The 18,977-nt window shown below is 43.0% G+C and overlaps 1 protein-coding gene across 1 annotated transcript in view; it reads left to right on the top strand.

The window, feature by feature from the left end:
* The window catches only part of PDE11A (phosphodiesterase 11A), a gene marked incomplete at its 3' end in the record, with an annotated part of 451,285 nt that extends 432,544 nt beyond the window's left edge, over positions 1-18,741 (top strand). Inside the window, exon 20 of the mRNA XM_079710707.1 lies at positions 18,583-18,741. Within this exon, the coding sequence (XP_079566833.1) occupies positions 18,583-18,741 (159 nt within the window). The remainder of the gene's footprint in view (positions 1-18,582) is intronic.
* Positions 18,742-18,977: the final 236 nt, after the last annotated feature.

The raw sequence follows: 18,977 nt of genomic DNA, 5'->3' as shown, positions 1-18,977 counted from the left end.
GGGCCCGCCCTAATGCAATATGACTTCATCTTAACTTGATAACATTTGCAAAGACCCTATTGCCAAATAAGGTCACGTACCCAGGTACAAGGGTTAGGAATTCAGCATATCTCTTTTTTTTTTTTTTTTTTTGAGTGGAGGGTGTGTGTCATAATTCGATCCATAATAATGAGGTTGAGGCTTGAGCCTGGAAACAAGAGGAAAGGTTGAAAGTTGGTAAAAAGGGTCTCAGGAATCTCCCGCTATCCACACAGCCAGGTAAATGGCCTTTGCAACGGCTGCCAAGTCAGGAGACCAGAGAGCCCTTCTCTCGGAGCACTAATTGGGAGAACTCATGGTGTAAATTAAAAGTCTGTGGAATGACTGGCTGGACCCCAGGACACCCCTCTACTTTGCACTCAGGGTGCCAGCAGCCAGGTAGTCCCAGGAGCAGAAAAGTGGTATTCCTCTTGAGGGAAAGAGAACAGCTTCAGAAGAAGGATCCGCATGTACTTGCACTAGGGACTCCCTCAGTGAAAGCGGCCGCTCCCTGCAGGACGCCCACCCCCAGCGACAGTCAAAGCCTCTCCCGCTCCCCTGCCCCAGTTCATACACGGCCCAGAATAAGTCTTTCAGTGCCTTGCACGTAAATAGATGCTACCAGATAAGGGCCACCGTAGGCTTGAGGAAAGCCTCCAATGTGAAGGAAAGGAAGCAAATCAAAACACTGAAGGAAAAAAGAATTCAGAGCATACAGGAAATGCAAAAAACAAAAGACAACTTCAAAAAGCCTCTAATGTCATCAAAAAGACAAATATGCTATAACATAGGACCAAAGTCTCTAGGATTTTCTAGTTGCCCTGTCATGATTTTCCCCTCCTGTGGGTCCTCCTGTACTGGACTCTCCTGATTCTGCTCCCACCGCCAGCGGCCTCCACTCGGACCCTCGTCATGCTCGGCAGCACCCCCACTTCACCCCCTCAATTCCATCCTCCACCGAAACACCAGCGTTACCTTCCTAAAGCAAATCTGGCTGCGGGTCCTTCAGACTCTCCCTCCCCATCAGAGAAGAAAAATCCTAAGCTGGCGCAGTGGACCTGCCCATGCTCACCTCCTCTCCCTCCTCCCCTTGTACCCTCTGCTCTTGACGTTCCCAGCCACTTGCCTTTTCCCAGGTGGCTTCCCCTCTCATATTCCACACCCCGAGCCTTTGCTCACACAGCTGCCTCTGCCCGGCCTACCCTTCCCTCTTCCCTCCAGCGAATCCTGTTCTGACTGGAGGGATCCGCTCGGAGGACGAGCTCCTTGTAAAACCTGTGTTTGCGCCCAGGAGGTAGATATCCCAGCCTCCGGGACCCACTGCATTTTCCTTGATTGCGCATTATTCTTGTTTGCACTCCCTGTCTCTGTCAGCCGCAATGCCCCGCACACACTGGGTGCCCCGAACCTCTGCCCTCACCGGGCTAGAGCAGGGTTCTCTAGCTTGTTACTCAGCTGCCCTGAGACCCCCAGAGCTGCCTCTATCAGCAGCATAGCCAGTGTAGCAAGAGGATAGGGAAGGAATGCGCTATGACAAAGCTGCTAGGAAGGTCTTGCGTTCCCTCGGCATCGCGTGCCTTCAGCATGCCCTGAAATAACCTACCATTCCTGAGCTGCCCCGTGGTGGGCTTCAGCATTTCTGTCTTAATTTCACGGCTGAGAAACTAGGGAGGTTATACTTGCCGCTCAGGATCGCCTCAGTGAATTAGGGGGAGTTTCAGCGTGTGAATGTCTCCCACCAGCAAAGGGAGGGTTAAGCTAGAGAACCATAAAATAACAGGAAAAGAATGATTCTCCAAGCCCCTGACTTAACATGTCACCTATGATCTTAGTGCTACAGGTGGTGTGAACAGCTGAAAATCTAAATATGACAGGAGAAAGAGAGCAATAGAGACATACAGAGAAGAAGAAGGCAGAGGGAAAGAGAAAAGAAACCTAAAGTGAGGCAGTAAGGGCTGAGCGTCTTTATAAGGGTCCCCTTCCAGGTCCCCCCTCCTTACTAGGAAAACCTACAGCTCCTTATCCTCAGCTTTCTTTTCACGGTGATCTCCACTGGCTTGAAGGCTTGAATGAAAATAACTCCACTCTGCTGCTTTTTTAAACACCTTTGGCCTTATAAAGTGACTTTCTTCTTGGAGCAAGTAGAACTGATGATAGTTAATATCAGCCTTTCCAAGAGTCTGAAACAAGAGAGATAGAGTATGTGGAAATGCTTCGGGAAAAGTAAACATTACATGCTAAAGCCCTCCATACATGTGGTCATTATTCTTGTTATTACCATTAATATCATCTCTAAGCTTCAGTAGCCTCTGTTGGAAGTTTGGACAGTAAATAGCTGAACTGCTGGTCTAACTAAGGTGTAGTGCGTCTGTAACAACATTTCCTGAGCACTTCTTATGTGCCAGGCACCAGACTGACTTTCCAAGCATTATCTGATTTAATTCATTTAGCAATATCAAGTTAGATTCTACTATCATCCCCCTTTTCAGATGTGAAAACTGAAGCTACAGAGTTTCTGTAATTTGCCCAAGAATACAAAGGTATTAAGTGACAGAGCTTAGATTTTTTTTTTTCTGCCTTCAAATCTGGGCTTCTAACCAATAGGACCTTACTGCCGCCTGAGATGATGTGCGAGCAGGCATTAATGTTATACAAACCTCAGGTCCTTATCAGGTCCCCTGAAACAGAAGCAACACGCTATTGTAATACTAGAATGTTCATCTAACAGTGAGCTTGCAGATCATCTGTAAATGAGGGAAGTGAAACCTTGAAAGGTCACCCGTGACCCGGCCTGACGGTGGCAAAGCTAGGTTTAGAAACCAAGACTTTTGACCTCCAGTGTAGGGTTTGTCCCAAGATACTCTGCCACCTACATATTGAAGCATATTGTCTCCAAGTGTTCAAAGCTATCCCGAAGGGACATAGTTTAAAAAGGAAATCTATCTGAGTAGTGATGCAGATTTCAAACACACAGAAAGCAGTTGGAAGCAGGGAGTTTGTTTTGAAGGACAGCATGGTGAACCAAGATGCCTCTAAGAACAGGGGAAATGAAATGAAAAGTCAGCAAACAAGGTAGAAAAGACAGTACTGAGAGGGCCTGAGAAACTGAACAGAAAATCTGAAGAAGATAAATGGATAATTGAACAGCCATTCATTTTTTAAGAAAGACAAAGAACAAGCTACATTGCATCAGAAAAGGCCTAGAAATGATGATGAATGGGGCCCTTCAAATGAGTGGTGAACACAACAGAATCACAGTCGCCTGCACGATTCCCAGCTGAGGGCAAATTTGAGGAACTAAATAAGGATATGAGACTGATACGGATTGAAGAGTTTTTCAAAATCTGTTTAATGTCCAGGCAGGGGACATTGATCGATTTTCAGAGGAAATGTTTAGGATCAATGAGGTCGTCGGCCCTTATTGGAACGTGGATGGAGGGAGGGGATTTACATACAACATTAGCACAGCGTGCATTAAGGTACTGAGATAATTTTTGAATCATGGTGGCAAAGCACTATATTATTTTGATCTTTATGAAATAATTATTTCTCTTTTTTATCCTTGTACTCGTAAGCTTTCTTTATTTTTTTTTTTTTTTTATTTTTTATTTATTTTTTTTTTTTTTGTGGTATGCGGGCCTCTCACTGTTGTGGCCTCTCCCGTTGCGGAGCACAGGCTCCGGATGCGCAGGCTCAGCAGCCATGGCTCACGGGCCCAGCCGCTCCGCGGCATATGGGATCCTCCCAGACCGGGGCACGAACCCGTATCCCCTGCATCGGCAGGCGGACTCTCAACCACTGCGCCACCAGGGAGGCCCAGCTTTCTTTATTAACAATCAAATTACTTGCTATTGAGTATTCTAACACATGATCAAAAGTTGCTAGTTCCTTTATCAGTTCATGTTACACTTTTAAGTAGAATATTTTACTGTTAAATAGTTTATACATGCCCAGTGAACAGAATTCAAAAGGTCCAAAAGGCACAAAAGTATTAGAGAAAAGTGGTCCTCCCTCACACTCCTGTCCCCAGGTCACCCAGGTCCTCTCCCTCAGGGCAACCACTATTAACCAATTTCATCCAAAAACAGTCTATACAAAAGCAGAAATAATGTTTTTGGTTTTTTCTTTTATTGAGGTATAGTTAGTGTATAACACATATATGGATGTATACATATACATGTATGTGTGTGTATATATGCACGTATACACATATATGAACAGAGTGTCTCTCCCGCTCCATACCTTGTTTTCTTACACTTAATATATTTTTGAGGTCACTCCTTTTCAGTGTCCATAGAGCAGCTATCACATTCGTTTTGATGGCTGCAGAGTATTAGATCTTAAAGATGCAGAATAAATTATTTAATCAATAATTAATTATTAATTATTTATGAACACTGATGTTGTTTCTAATAATTTGCTATTGTAAACAAAGTGCAATAAATATCTTTGTAAATGCATCATCTTCATACTTTATTTGTAGGACAAACACCTGGAAGTGGAATTAGTGGGCATTTGGCATATGGGCATTTGAAATTTTGGTAGGTATTGCCAACTTTCTCTCTGTGGAGTCTGAACCAATTTATATTTCTACCAGCAATGGCTGAGGTGCCTCTCCTTCTACACTCTTACCAAGACAATGTGTTATCAAACTTCTTGAATTTTGCCAATATGATGGTGCAAAATCTATCTCATGGTAGTTTTAGTTTGTATTTTCCATATCATAAATGAGTCTGATCATATTTTTAGTACAGATTTATTTACTTAGAAGCCATTTGTATTTTTTTCTGTAAACTCTCCATATTTTTGCCCATTTTTCTATTGGGCTGGTTGTCTTTTCTTATTGATTTGTAGGAGCTCACTATATATTAAAGAAATAGACCTGTATCTGTAGCAAAAGTGGCAAATATTTTTCCCAGGTTGTCATATATCTTTTCACTTTGTTTATGTTATACAGAAATACACTGATTCTAATGTCAAATTCATCTTTTTTTTTATGGCTTCTGGATTTTATGTCATACAGATGATGACTTTCCCATTACAGAATTATAAAAAAATTTAAATTCTCAGAACTTCTTTTAGTATTTTATGGTTTCATTTTTTTTATATTTATATCTGTGACTCATCTGGTTTTGCTTTATTTGATTGAATGTGAAGTGTGACGTCAGAATCCAACTTTAGTGTTTTGTTGGCTACCCAGTTGTCCCATAAGTTTTTGTTTTTTTTTTTACAACTTTATTGGAGTATAATTGCTTCACAGTGGTGTATTAGTTTCTGCTTTATAACAAAGTGAATCAGTTATACATATACATCTGTTCCCATATCCCTTCCCTCTTGCATCTCCCTCCCTCCCACTCTCCCTATCCCACCCCTCCAGGCGGTCACAAAGCACCAAGCTGATCTCTCTGTGCTATGCGGCTGCTTCCCACTAGCTATCTACCTTACGTTTGGTAGTGTATATATGTCCATGCCTCTCTCTCGCTTTGTCACAGCTTACCCTTCCCCCTCCCCATATCCTCAAGTCCATTCTCAAGTAGGTCTGTGTCTTTATTCCTAATGAAACTTCAAAGCTTTTGCACAGCAAAGGAAACCATAAACAAGACCAAAAGACAACCCTCAGAATGGGAGAAAATATTTGCAAATGAAGCAACTGACAAAGGATTAATCTCCAGAATTTATAAGCAGCTCATGCAGCTCAATAGCAAAAAAATAACCCAATCCAAAAATGGGCAGAAGACCTAAATAGACATTTCTCCAAAGAAGATATACAGACTGCCAACAAACACATGAAAGAATGCTCAACATCATTAATCATTAGAGAAATGCAAATCAAAACTACAATGAGATATCATCTCACACCAGTCAGAATGGCCATCATCAAAAAATCTAGAAACAATAAATGCTGGAGAGGGTGTGGAGAAATGGGAACACTCTTGCACTGCTGGTGGGAATGTGAATTGGTACAGCCACTCTGGAGAACAGTATGGAGGTTCCTTAAAAAACTACAAATAGAACTACCATATGACCCAGCAATCCCACTACTGGACATATACCCTGAGAAAACCATAATTCAAAAAGAGTCATGTACCAAAATGTTCATTGCAGCTCTATATACAATAGCCTGGAGATGGAAACAACCTAAGTGTCCATCATCTGACAAATGGATAAAGAAGATGTGACACACATATACAATGGAATATTACTCAGCCATAAAAAGAAACGAAATTGAGCTATTTGTAATGAGGAGGATAGACCTAGAGTCTGTCATACAGAGTGAAGTAAGTCAGAAAGAGAAAGACAAATACTGTATGCTAACACATATATATGGAATTTAAGAAAAAAACAAATGTCATTAAGTCCCATAAGTTTTTATTTATTTATTTATTTATTTAATTTATTTATTTACTTTTGGCTGCGTTGGGTCTTCGTTTCTGTGCGAGGGCTTTCTCTAGTTGTGGCAAGCGGGGGCCACTCCTCATTGCAGTGCGCGGGCCTCTCACTATCGCGGCCTCTCTTGTTGCGGAGCACAGGCTCCAGACGCGCAGGCTCAGTAGTTGTGGCTCACGGGCCTAGTTGCTCCATGGTATGTGGGATCTTCCCAGAGCAGGGCTCGAACCCGTGTCCCCTGCATTAGCAGGCAGATTCTCAACCACTGCGCCACCAGGGAAGCCCCCATAAGTTTTTGACTAATCATTTTCCTTATGATTTAAGAGGTCACCTTCATCATATACCAAATTCCCTTAAATTTAATTCTATTTTACTCTTTCTATTCTGTTGTATTACTCTGTCTGCCTAATCACGCTCTTTTAATTAATATTGCTTTATAATATATTTTAATGATAAGCCTAGTTTCACCTTCCCCATTACTCTTTCAGTATTTTCTAGGTATTCTTGTTTATTTTTCCATATAAGCTTTAGAATTTAATTCAAATACAAATCTAGTGTGTCTTCTTATTGGGATGCTTATTTAATCTTAAATGATCAATATCTGAAAGTTAAATTAACGTAAAACTTCCCAACGTTGAAAAGAAGAAAAACGTCGCCTATTAGGAAGTTTTTGTTCGTAAAATTCTAATGTTCCCTTCCTTAAGCTATACTTCAAAAATTTAATAAAAAAACATTCAGAGTATTGGCCCTGCTGTCCCCACACATACAAACTTTTCCCATATCTTAGTCTTTGGGAGAGCTAGCAATGCAATAAAGCCACAGTAACATACCTTCCATCAGATCTTAAAGGTGACCCTTTCTTTGGACAAAAGGCCAGCTAATGATACACCCAGTGGTATGTGTAAAATACCCCTTTCTTTGTCTTCCTATTCTTTCTCCCCAAAATCTTTCTTTATTATGTTGTAAAATTAAGAAAAAGTAGGTTCTCTTACCATATGGAGAGAGATCAGTAAAATAATAGAGGATTTTTGTCCCCAAGGATGTTTACCTAAAGACAAAACATCTCTCATGGATTCTTTGGGTCTGGTTCGCTGTCAGTCTGGGGCACTGGGATGCACAGACTTTGATGGCTCCCTCTCTGTCTCAAATCTGAGCCCTGTTTGGTGCTGGCAAGAGGACCACCTTTAAACTCTCACAAGAAATGCTCAGGCATCATCAGATTTGCATGGCACTCCCTAAGCAGTTCATCAGTACAAATATCAGCTAAAAAGTAGAAGGGCAAATGATAATAGGGTATTCTAGAATCCATTCTAGGAGGTACCATGGTAGCTTACTGAGAACACCATTCACACTAAGGGCAAGGGATTCCACGTTTGTAAAACCCTCTCCCACACAGGCACCCTAGCCATTATGCTTGGAGAACCCTAGGGCTCAAGGCATGTGAGAAGTATACAGAAATATATACAGTAAACAAATGCTTGCACCTCAAAAAATAAATTTTTTAAATGGTTCTTTTTACACATTGAACTTTGCAAAAACAATAGATTATATATATATATATATATATATATATATATATACATATATATGTGTATATATGTGTGCCTATAAAATCTCAAGTGGCATAGTTTCACCAGAAAACATTCCAGTGTATGGAGAGGTGGATTGTTATTACCATGTGGCTGTGTTTTACTTACATGTTCCAACCACCTCTTACATGAAGCCCCATTCATCAAAGGCTGTGGCTTCTGGGTCAGCAGCTATTCCTTCCAAGTCAGATGTTGCCTACACAGTGAACATGATTGATTAGCTACCAGTGTGCTCTGAAAACCCAACCAACAGGATAACCTAGGACAGAATCCTAGAGGGGCTCATTATAACAGAAGCAGCGGTCTCCTTGCTCCCGTGTACAGGAGCCATCTTTAGGCCTGCCGTGATTTACCACTTAAAACCTTTATTTTCCCAGGGTAGGCTTGAAAAGAGGAGTCACAGATAAAAGATTCACTGTCTACACCTAATGTTTGGGAGGTGGCGTGAAGCTGCCTCCCTCCTGTGAATTTGTCCTGAAGCAGTGCCGAGGACACTAGAACCGAAAAGTTGCTCCAGTGTCCAGACGCTGTAGTCAAGTGTGAGGCACGTGTTATCACCAACATCCCACTGAGATCCCTCATGGGAAGACACCAGGGGCTTTGTCCTCAGGCAGGCCTGAACTGACGTTCCAGCTCTGCTGTACACTTACCCATGTAAACTTTGGCCCTTTTAAGTTGATTTCCGCAATCTCAGGTTCCTTATCTGTCACAACAGGGTCAACAATACTGATCTCTCCACATTGTTGTGAGGTTTAATGGACACTGGACACATTCAGTACTCAGTAGCTATTAGTTCATTTTGGCAAGGTGTGTTTTACTCTCTCTCACCGAGAGCGAGTGGGTGGCCTTCAGAGTAGACTCGGCCCACCGACGTGTCTCATTCAGTTGAACACTGTTTATAACGTGTAACATATCCAGTTTGCCAAAGGCCCCACCACTCCCAACTGTATCATGCAGCCTATTTCATTCATCAACTTTACTGGCCTGGCCCGGTGGACATTGTATTTAAAACTCTTGCCTTGTATTATGGAAATAACAATGCTGTTAATCCAAGGAGACTAAAATTCCTGCCTCATTAATTCCTAATGTTAATCTCATTTGTAAATATCATTTTCCACAAAGGAATCCCTTGAGCATGTAAATAAAATAAACGAAACAAGAAACTTGAGAGATTAGGAAGGAAATGGAAAGGGTAAGAAAAGAGGGAGAGAAAATTTCAATAAAGCATTTTCACTTTTACAGTCACTATTAATCTGCTTCCAACCTAGGAAAGAAAATGATGTCTTTCTTTCTAAGTTATTACTAGTACTGTAATTAGCTTTCAGGAGATTAGAATTGATGCTACAAACACCAGTGTTATAGCTTGGCTAGACTATGCCCTTAGGATTCCGATTACAGATCTGAATCATTCTTACGTTGGATTCTAACGAGCTTGCTTGCCCTCCTCATACTAAGTATTACCTCTGTGGCTTTATCATCTTTACTGCTAATTTGGGTAACTCTCTCACATTATTTAGATTTTAAGCTCTCAAATGTCACAACAAAACAGAAAGATCTGATGATATTTTTTGGCATTTGCAAAAACCAGACATAGCCAACCTGTTACTGCTGAATAGATACTACAACTGTTACTGCTGTAACAGATCTGCAGAGTTAATATCACATATAGAAAAATAGTTTTCCCAACTGGAAAGAGACTCTCACCCGATGTGATAAATGTGGAGTGACACTGAGCTTCCACTAAGGAGAAAATAACAGCTAGTTGCTGTTTTTCCTTTCTGTCTGAGTTCACCTGGTCCTTAGGAAAAACGCAGGCTAAATTGATGCCGTCACCGGGTCCTTTGAGTCCTCCTTCTTGGAAGCCGAAATCCCGTAGGTCAGCTGACTTTGCCACCAGGGGGAGTTGGCATCCTCTGTTAGGGTCTTCTGAGTCCCCACAGCATGGGCGGTTCAGACTCAGCAACCTTTAAAACCTTTTAAAGAGTCTGTTTGGCAGGCTCTGGGGGTTCAAGGAGAAGAGAGAAAAGTGCTAGCTGGTCCCTGACTCTCATGAACTTGGGTAGAGAGGGCTGCCCGGTGAGTATTAGCAGCAACCTTTTATGCTGGGCAAGTTGAGACTCCCTTATGCCAGCCACCAGTTCAAAGTCTGGTGGGGGGTTTCAATCTCAAGTAATTCCTGGGGTGACAGAACAATACGGGACCATAGCAAAAGGCCCATGATTTGGAGCTCAGAAACTCCCTCAAATGAGCTGGAGCAGAAATGGGAATTTGTTGGCTCAAGCAACTGGGGAGCTTAGAGGTGCAGGTGACTGGGCAGCAAGTGGCCACATCCAGGGGATTCAAAGGATATCATAAGACAGACACCCCCTTTCTTCTGCCTCCTAGTTATGTTTTGGTTTCATTCTCAACCAAGCTTTCCTCACACATCCTGGCAGCTCTAAGGTCACATGTTCATTCTAGGTATTATCACACCAAAAGAAAGAAGAAAAAGAAAGCCTCACTTCCAATAGTTCTGGGGGAAACCTTGCGAGACCTCTGATTGCCTTAGCTTGAGCCACACCCACATCCACATCGCTACACCAGTCACTGGTGTTGGTCAGGACTGAATTATGCTCCTACTCAGACCACATGGAGTGGATTTTTACCTGAGGAAGGGTAAAGGGACCGTATATAGCCTCTGCTGTCTACTGCAGTTCACTTATAATCCACTGCCAAAAAAAGTTAACTCACAACTACCCGATGCAGGGGATCAATCTGTTCAAGTATCAAGATGCCTAAATCCTTTGACACCTACACAGGTAGCCATAAAATAGAGACCTACAACCTGACATCAATTCTCTCAATTAGGAATTGCATACGGCTACTAGTAACAGAGATCTGAAATCACACTAGTTTAAACAAAATAGAAATTTACTTATCTCTCTGATAAAAATAATCCAGAGAAGTCAGTTCTAGGTTGCTATGATGTGGCAGTTCCATAGTCATCAGAGACCCAGTCCCTGTTTATCTTTCCTTAGGACATGGCTGCCATACTCAAGGTTGTCTCATAGTCACAAGATGGTCACTGTAGCTCCAGCCATCGTGTTAATATTCCAGCAGCAAGAAGGAGATAGGGGCAGGGGCAAAAGGATGCACTTCCCAACTGAATAAACTCCCATTTAAGAGGCTTCTCAGAAGCTCCTCTTTCTGAATTCTGCTTGCACCTCCCTGGCCATTCCTAAGCTTAAGGGAGGTGGGAAGGCAACTAGCAGTCTCTATTAGAGATACCACAGTCCTTGTGGAGTAAATGACTCCATCCCCAATGGGGCAGAAGTCATAAAGCTAGAGCCTTTTAAACTCCATTGTGTTCTAGCCAGGGAAGAACCCAATAGAACACAGTGCCTGGCACAGGTACATGTGTGACATATATAAACAATTATTACTAATTTTCCAACTTGATCAAGTTACATACTAAAGCTTTATTTTAAAGGTGGTATTTTTAATGTAAATGTCTAAAAACATTTATCCAAAGAAGTCTTGGCTCACTTCTGTGTTCACCATTATTGTTTGATTATTTGTTTTCCAAAGCAAGTTTTAAAAACTGCTGGAAGCCTCCTGTGGTAGTTAATACATTATCTTAAGTAATTTAATGCAGATTAATTTTTACACAACCTTGGGTTTCGAAGGCCACTGAACTGGGGAGGGGAGGCGTGAGGTTTGGGGGAATCTGCTTGCTGCCTCCCATCTGGACCCACAGCCAGCTCCGTCTGCTCTCACATGTAGTACCTAACACTTCATCTGCTTCCCTGCCAAACACACCATGTGGAGTTTAGCTTATTTCCTTCCTCAGAAAAATGTTAAGATGCATAGAAAGATGTGTATTTCAGGTTTTCTAGAAGACTCAAAGGGATTATTTTAGCATTTCAAAATTCTGCTTTTGTACCATAACTCAGATTTTCCACTGGGCTTTATGGTTCTTTTCTTTTCTGTGTTATTTCTGGATTTCATTCCCTTTTAATCCCACAATTCTCCTTTTCTGGTAGGGTCTTACAACACATTCATATCATATGGGAGCCACCCAAAGGTTCAGGGTAGAGAGCAGCCAACTCGGCTGTGTGATTTTGATTGACCAGGATGGCTACAATGAGAGTTGATTGGACAGGACCCAGGGGAGGAAGCAGGGAGCCCAGGTAGGAGCTGCAGGAGGTTAAGGCAGTGGAGAAGTGAGGGCAGCCTGAAGTAGGGTGGTAGGAATGGCAATGGACTGACACACGGAGAGAATTTGGAAGTAGGATTGAGAGGACTTGGTGATAGTTTGGATGCAGCGGAAGAGGCAGAGGTCATGGATGATCCATAGATTGCCGGGTTGGGCAGCTGGGTGGCGAGGTAATGCTTAGTTCCCTGAGGGAGTAAACCTGAGAGCAGAGGAGGGTTCGGAGGAAGGCCATGAGTTCAGTTCAGGACAATCAGTTCACTGGCTCTGGCCTTTACAACACAGTGGAAGAACAGAAGGTTGACAAGCCAATTGGGATTCTTAGCAACCACAGCATTGCAACATGACATGTAAAATTCAGGAATATGTCAGACTCAACGATGAATAATCTTTACCTTTGGGAACCAAGAAGGATGAGCAGTTCAACAATTCACTAATTTAAAAGTTTGGGTTCGCTGCACAATTAGCCACTTCTCTCTGAAGTCACATAGCTTAAGTAGAAGCCTCCTTTGTTTCTTGGAGATAGGTACTCTTTACACATGTGGCTGGCCAGTCTCGAGAATTCAAGAGAATTTCAGGAGCTGCCACCACTTGCATGCGTTCTTGCCCCTTCTGTTGATGGTCTGAGCAGACATGACACCAGCTGTCTACTGCAGAATTCATGTCTTCAATTACTTTCCTTTTCAAAACACCAACACCCAAGTCAGCTTTTGGACATTTTCACCCAGGAAGTTAAATAATCATGGTAGAAAAGTGATCCCATCTTCATTACAGGGATATTGCCTCAAACAAGATATTTGAGAGGGGCTCCAAGTTTATTTTCATATTTTATCAAAAACTTGATATTTAAAAAATATTTTAATTTCTTTCTTCTCTGCCATGCACTGTATCTCTTAGTTTGTGATTATTTCTTTTGGGTAAGGTGGGGATAGAGGACAGCGGAAAATATAATTCTTATTGCCAACACTCTGGAAATACATGAGTCAACAATAGGAAGTAAAAACCATCTTCCCTCTTTGTCTTTTAAAAAAATAAATAAACAGCCAGCTCAGATAATTTCCTCAACGTTTTTTAAAGGTATTAATGACGTAGTTGGACATTTTCAGGGTCCAAGAAAATCCGGTTTTAATTTGGTGGTGTTCCTCTCTCCCCTCTGCAGGACTGTAGGTGCAGGGACTTTTTCTAAGAGCCTGGCTTTCTCTGCTTATTCCCCTGTCCCACACCTGCCTCCATCTGTCCAGCAGTTGAGCTCCAAGAAGTGATTGTGGTCAACTAATAAGCACACACGGGGCCAGATGATAGCAGATGTGGATCCTGATGGCAGCGGGAAAGCAAGAGTCACACTCCTAGCAGCCTAGCGAACTGATAAAAACAAGCTCTCAGCAATAATGGTAATAAGACAGAATACTATATTCATTTCCCAAGGGGCTCATTCTCAGGTTGCTTTTACCGCAGGATCTTGTAGCAGGTCAGAATGTACTGACCCCGCCCGTCCTGGCCTCACCCCGTCCTCCTGCCACTGCTCTGTGGGTGGAGGACGAGTGCTGTTCCCAGAGATGACTGAGACCCAAAGATACAGGCCTTGTTTCCAGTCTCCCTCGGAGCTCATGCGATAGTACCCAAGGCAGAGCTGTCTAAAACCAATTATAGGGACTTCCACTGCTGGACCAGAGTAACAGGGGGAAAAGAAAACCGCCAAAAAACAAACAGAAAAATACATAAAACAACAGTTTTCAGACACTGGGCAACAGGCAACACAATACGGTGATTCCTGAGAAAGGCGAACAAATGAAATGGGCCCTCCAGGTGCCCCAGCTTACTCCCTGGGGAGGGTGTCCAGGCCACAGCACAGGGAGGGGAAGCCAGGCAGAGCTCGATGGTCCCACTGAGATGAGGAGGCAGAGGCAGGAGTCTGGGGAGGCCAAGGAAGGGAGAGTCCCCAGGGAAGAGCAGCAGAGAAGAGAGGGCTCCAGAGATCTGCCAGGGGCCTTGAGCCTGCGGTGCTGTCCACCTAGGCACGTGAGGAAACCACTGCTGCTGCAGACCACCAGCAAACAGGAGAAGGCGGAGCAATGCTCAGAGCTCACCCAGGCGGGGAGGAGTCCGTGGTCCCACCACCCCGAAGTGTGGAGAAAAACCCGAAATACGTGAAGTTCTGGGTACAGTTCTCAGAAGATCACTGTCTCGGTAGTGGGGCCAGACTAGCCCTAGACTAAAGCTGCTCTGGACCCACCTAGCAAAGCTTAGAGGCATGCCTCAAAAGGATCGAATTATTATTTCCAAGTAACCGTCAAAACTGCATTCTCCAATAAAACTGAGAAATGTTTAAAGAAATTTAAATAAAGAAAAGAAAATCAGGAACCCAACAACATAAAATTCACAATGTCTGATATCCAATCAAGAATTGCCAGGCATGCAAAGAAGCAAGAAATCTGACCCATAATAATGAGAAAAATCAATCAGTACAGACTAAGAAATGACACAGATCATAGAATTGATAAGGAAGGACATTAAGACATTTATTACATTTTATATGTTCAAGAGAGTAGAGGAAAGATTGGACATGAAAAACAGAGTCATGGAAGATATAAAAAAAGACCCAAATCAAACTTCTAGAAATGAAAACTACAATTTTTAAGAGGAAAACTACACTAGATAGGATTCACAGCAGATGAAGCTCTGCAGAAGAAAAATTCAGTGGCATAGCAATAGAAGATTGGAATTTGATCCCTCTCCTCTCTATATACTCCAGAGGCTAATTTCTACACAGTGTGATTAGTCTCACTCAAGCATTATCATAATAATGTTGTTCCACAAGTTTCTGCTTTCACTCCCTCTCTGAAAGAAACACTGCAAATGATGAGGGAATCAACCTAATTATACATATATACATTATATATATATATTCTATGTATTTATGCTTACATAGGCATAAAATGTTTATTGAATCCACCCAAGAAACTGATAACATCAGTTGCCTCTAGGGAAGGAAACTACATCTCTGGGGCAGGGATGAAAGGAGATTTTAACACTATGTTTTGTACCCTTTGTATTCATTGGACTAGTGAATGTGTTACTTATTAAAAACATAAATAAAATATGGAATAAACTGTACATGCTGGTCACAAGTGGACTCAACAGTGGAGTGTGAAAGGAATGAGGAAGCAAGTGGCCCCTCTGCTACCTGGATGACTAGGTGCCCAGGGCTGTGTCCCCAAGTTAGGCAAGTATCCAGGGTCCTGTCTGTGATGGGCCAGGGTTGGGGAGCTGCAGTGAGCTTGGGAGTCTCAGTGACATCCATACACAGCCCAAGTTGGGTTTTGAGGTCAATAAATCAATCCTAACCTACACTTGGAGCAGCACATGAGTCATTAGCCTACTGCTCAGTAGATTCGAGTTTAAAGGGAGAGCACCCCAAGGATTAGAACCATCAGGTCGATTACAGGGATATAGTTTTCAGCTCAGTAGAAAGAACAATATTCTAAAATCAGAACAAAGAGTAAACCGACACCCCCAGCCAGGGAGGTAGTGAGTTCCCTGCCTCCGGACGTGTTTAAACACTGAATGGTCACACCACGGGGATGTCACAGAAGGGACTCATCCTGTGGTGGATGGTGCCACACTCATAACCTTTAGAGTCACTCTGTGTGTACAGGGAGAGTGGGCAGATGGGTGATGTGTCCCCTTTCTCTTTTGCTAAGAGAAGAGTTAGTCCAACGAGACAGAGACCAGTAGCATTTGCACAGAACTCATCGGGTGTCACCCGCTGATGAGAAGTTTGTAGGAATACGCATATCTTTCTAAATACTGGGAGCAATTCTCTTGCTGATGGTACATTGCACGTAATCACCGTAAACCTTGGAATTTAGGTTTGTGGATAATCCCTTGCCTTCCTAATATTCTAATAGCTCCATATTCTTCCAGCTAACTGCATTTATATAACAAATTTATAGTGTAAGAATAATTCTTCGAGATTCTTGCTACCTTTGCCTAGAACCAGCAGCTGACTAGAGGAAAACGATATTCCAGTGTGGCAATTCTGTGTTTAAGGAGAATATGAAATAAAGAGACGAAGGAATTCTGAGAAATAATGTACCCCTCCCAAAAGAATTTTTTTATTCAACACAAAGAAAGCAAGACAGAGAACAAAGAGCTAGATAAAGGAAAGCAATCTGTTTGGGGCTAAGCCAAATAAACTTAAATAGTTTAAGGAATAAATCGGTGGAGTAATTCGAATCATGGGCAGGTGCTATGAACGTAATTTAGTAAACGCTCGGGAACCTGCCAAGGAAGAGAAAAATGTGTTGCTTTTGAGATTATTTCCCAGCAGCTTCATAAAAGAAAACTGATTACAGGAATTTAATAAGTAAAACAGAGCCAGAACTATAGTAATCAAATGAGTTTTTAATTACATTTCATGCAGAAAAAAATTCCAATTTGTGCTCCTGGGATTAAAAAAAAAAATAAGTTCTAGAGAAATGCTTTTGTGGCAGGAAAATAACGTAAACACTAATTTCCATAGGAATTATAGTAGTCAGTTTAATTAAAAGGCTTGATCAGAGCGAAGAGGAGCCAGTGCCAAACGATACTAAAAACCATGGCATTCATCGCCACCTCTTACACTATTGTCTAAATAAAAACACTGCATTGGGGCTTCCCTGGTGGCGCAGTGGTTGAGAGTCCGCCTGCCGATGCAGGGGATACGGGTTCGTGCCCCGGTCTGGGGGGATCCCGCGTGCCGCGGAGCGGCTGGGCCCGTGAGCCGTGGCTGCTGGGCCTGCGCGTCCGGAGCCTGTGCTCTGCAGCGGGGGTGGCCACAGCAGTGAGAGGCCCGCGTACCGCAAAAAAAAAAAAAAAAAAAAACAAACAAAAAAAAAAAACACTGCATTGAGCAGAACACAGGCACCTGCATTTTTCTCATGGATGTAAAGGGGATTTTGATCACTGCCTGAATTATTATGTTGCTGTGATTTATTACCATATGGAATAACAAATACATCTGATTTCAAATTAGACGTTGTTGCTTGGTGTGATAAACATCGCTTATAAAAGCGAGAACATGCTGTGTTTAAGGGACACGAGTGTGAGGGGACACTGCCACGGTGGAGCGCTCGCCGCTCAACAGGATCCCTGCGTATTTCTGGGCTTTCAACCCCCCACTTACCTTATATCTAGTTACACTTCACTTGTATCCCTGAAACTCCCCAGAGCAGAGGGTTATTTGAGGGGATACTTCAGGTCCTCCTAACAGGTGGTTTGCAGTCATGCTTAGGGGATTCCATCCTCAACAGAAAGAACTATTATTCTTCCTGTTGGAGGACTTCGCTCTGGAGTACCCGCTAACTACGGGTCCGGCTTGGAGAAGGCTTTTCAGGAGGTGTCCTGCAACCACGGTGGTTTAGTCACCAGTCACCTTTTGTTCCCCTTGTGATGAATGAGACACACCTGCAGGGTGTCTCCATGGGACTGGGAGTATAATCTGTGGCCACAGAATGCTGACCCAAGGCATTAAGCGGGACCATTACCTTTCCAGGGGCTAAAGCCCCGCAGCCCCGTGATCCCTGTTTCATTCATTGCTTTGTTCCCTCAGAGGAGTGATCCACATTTTGTGAGGCTGAAAGTTTGTACCATTTGGGAGTTGGGGACCCTTTTTAAAAAATAACACAAAATTAAGTGCAAAAAAGAAATATTTAGAAAGGTCTCCTAAAAGTGAGGACCCTGAATCCTGAGCTTCCTTAGCCTTGTGGTCAGTCGGCCTCCAGCCCCACCCTACATTTTCTCTCCCTCCTCTCTCCTGCACCCCTCCATCTGTCCCTCTCTTCCACACCCTTTTTCTTTTCTCTCGTCTCTATTGCCATGCATATTCTCATGGTGATCTGTACATTTAGCACAGTCCCCAGATCCTGTGCTTTAAAAATGAGCTCCTCTCATCTCAGGATTTTACCTGGCCTTTCTCCTTCACGCGAGTCCACCCAGAGTCATCTTTGGTGGAGCAAATGGTAGGTTTATTTTTGTAAAAATTTCAGTTCCTGATCTGTTGAGAGCTGGAGCCCTCCCTAGCAGGCAAAGATACACATACTAGTAGACCGTGTGAGCTGCATATTTTGTTTCCTGTTTGATGTGAATTTAAAACAGGATCATAATCAACTTGGCTGGGACCCCCTGGAGGAGTGCACAGACATCTGTCTTATTTTTTCATTTTCTATATAAGCTCTGTTAATACAACACAGTGGTGCTAAGTGCATATTTACTTCTTATAAATGGCTCATGTTTACCAAAATAATCATCACTTTCATTTCTTACAGCCAGTTGCCATTCTCCTCACAGCTGAAAGCTAGAAAATCATGGCAGTGACTCCGGTTCCTCTCTCCCCCACCTGCTTTTGTTGTATTTTAGGCATTGGTGAAGGTCAATGTGAAACTGAAGCCGATGCTGGATTCGGTAGCTGCCAACAGAAGTAAGTGGGAAGAGCTGCACCAGAAAAGGCTGCTCATCTCTTCGGCTGCCTCTGCCCGCTCTGTCAATCTCATGGTGACGGGAGATGACAGAGACTAACGCCCCAGGTCAGCCACGGCTGTGAAATGACTGCGTCCTCAAGAGCCAGCTTCGGTCCCACCACAGCATTCTTTTGTTCCTTTAAGCTCAAACAGACATAAAGCCTCAGGGTTGTGCTGGGAAGCATGCCTGGGCTTTCACCTTGCAGTGTGGTGCCAGCAGAAAGGACAGGGGAGGCGGTGGGGCAGGGAGCACATGCCCCAGGACGCTCACCTCTCCCTGAGGCACACACATGG

The sequence above is a fragment of the Hyperoodon ampullatus genome (assembly GCF_949752795.1).
Source record: "Hyperoodon ampullatus genome assembly, chromosome: 8".
NCBI lineage: Eukaryota > Metazoa > Chordata > Mammalia > Artiodactyla > Ziphiidae > Hyperoodon > Hyperoodon ampullatus.
This window is presented reverse-complemented; position numbering and strand designations above follow the sequence as displayed.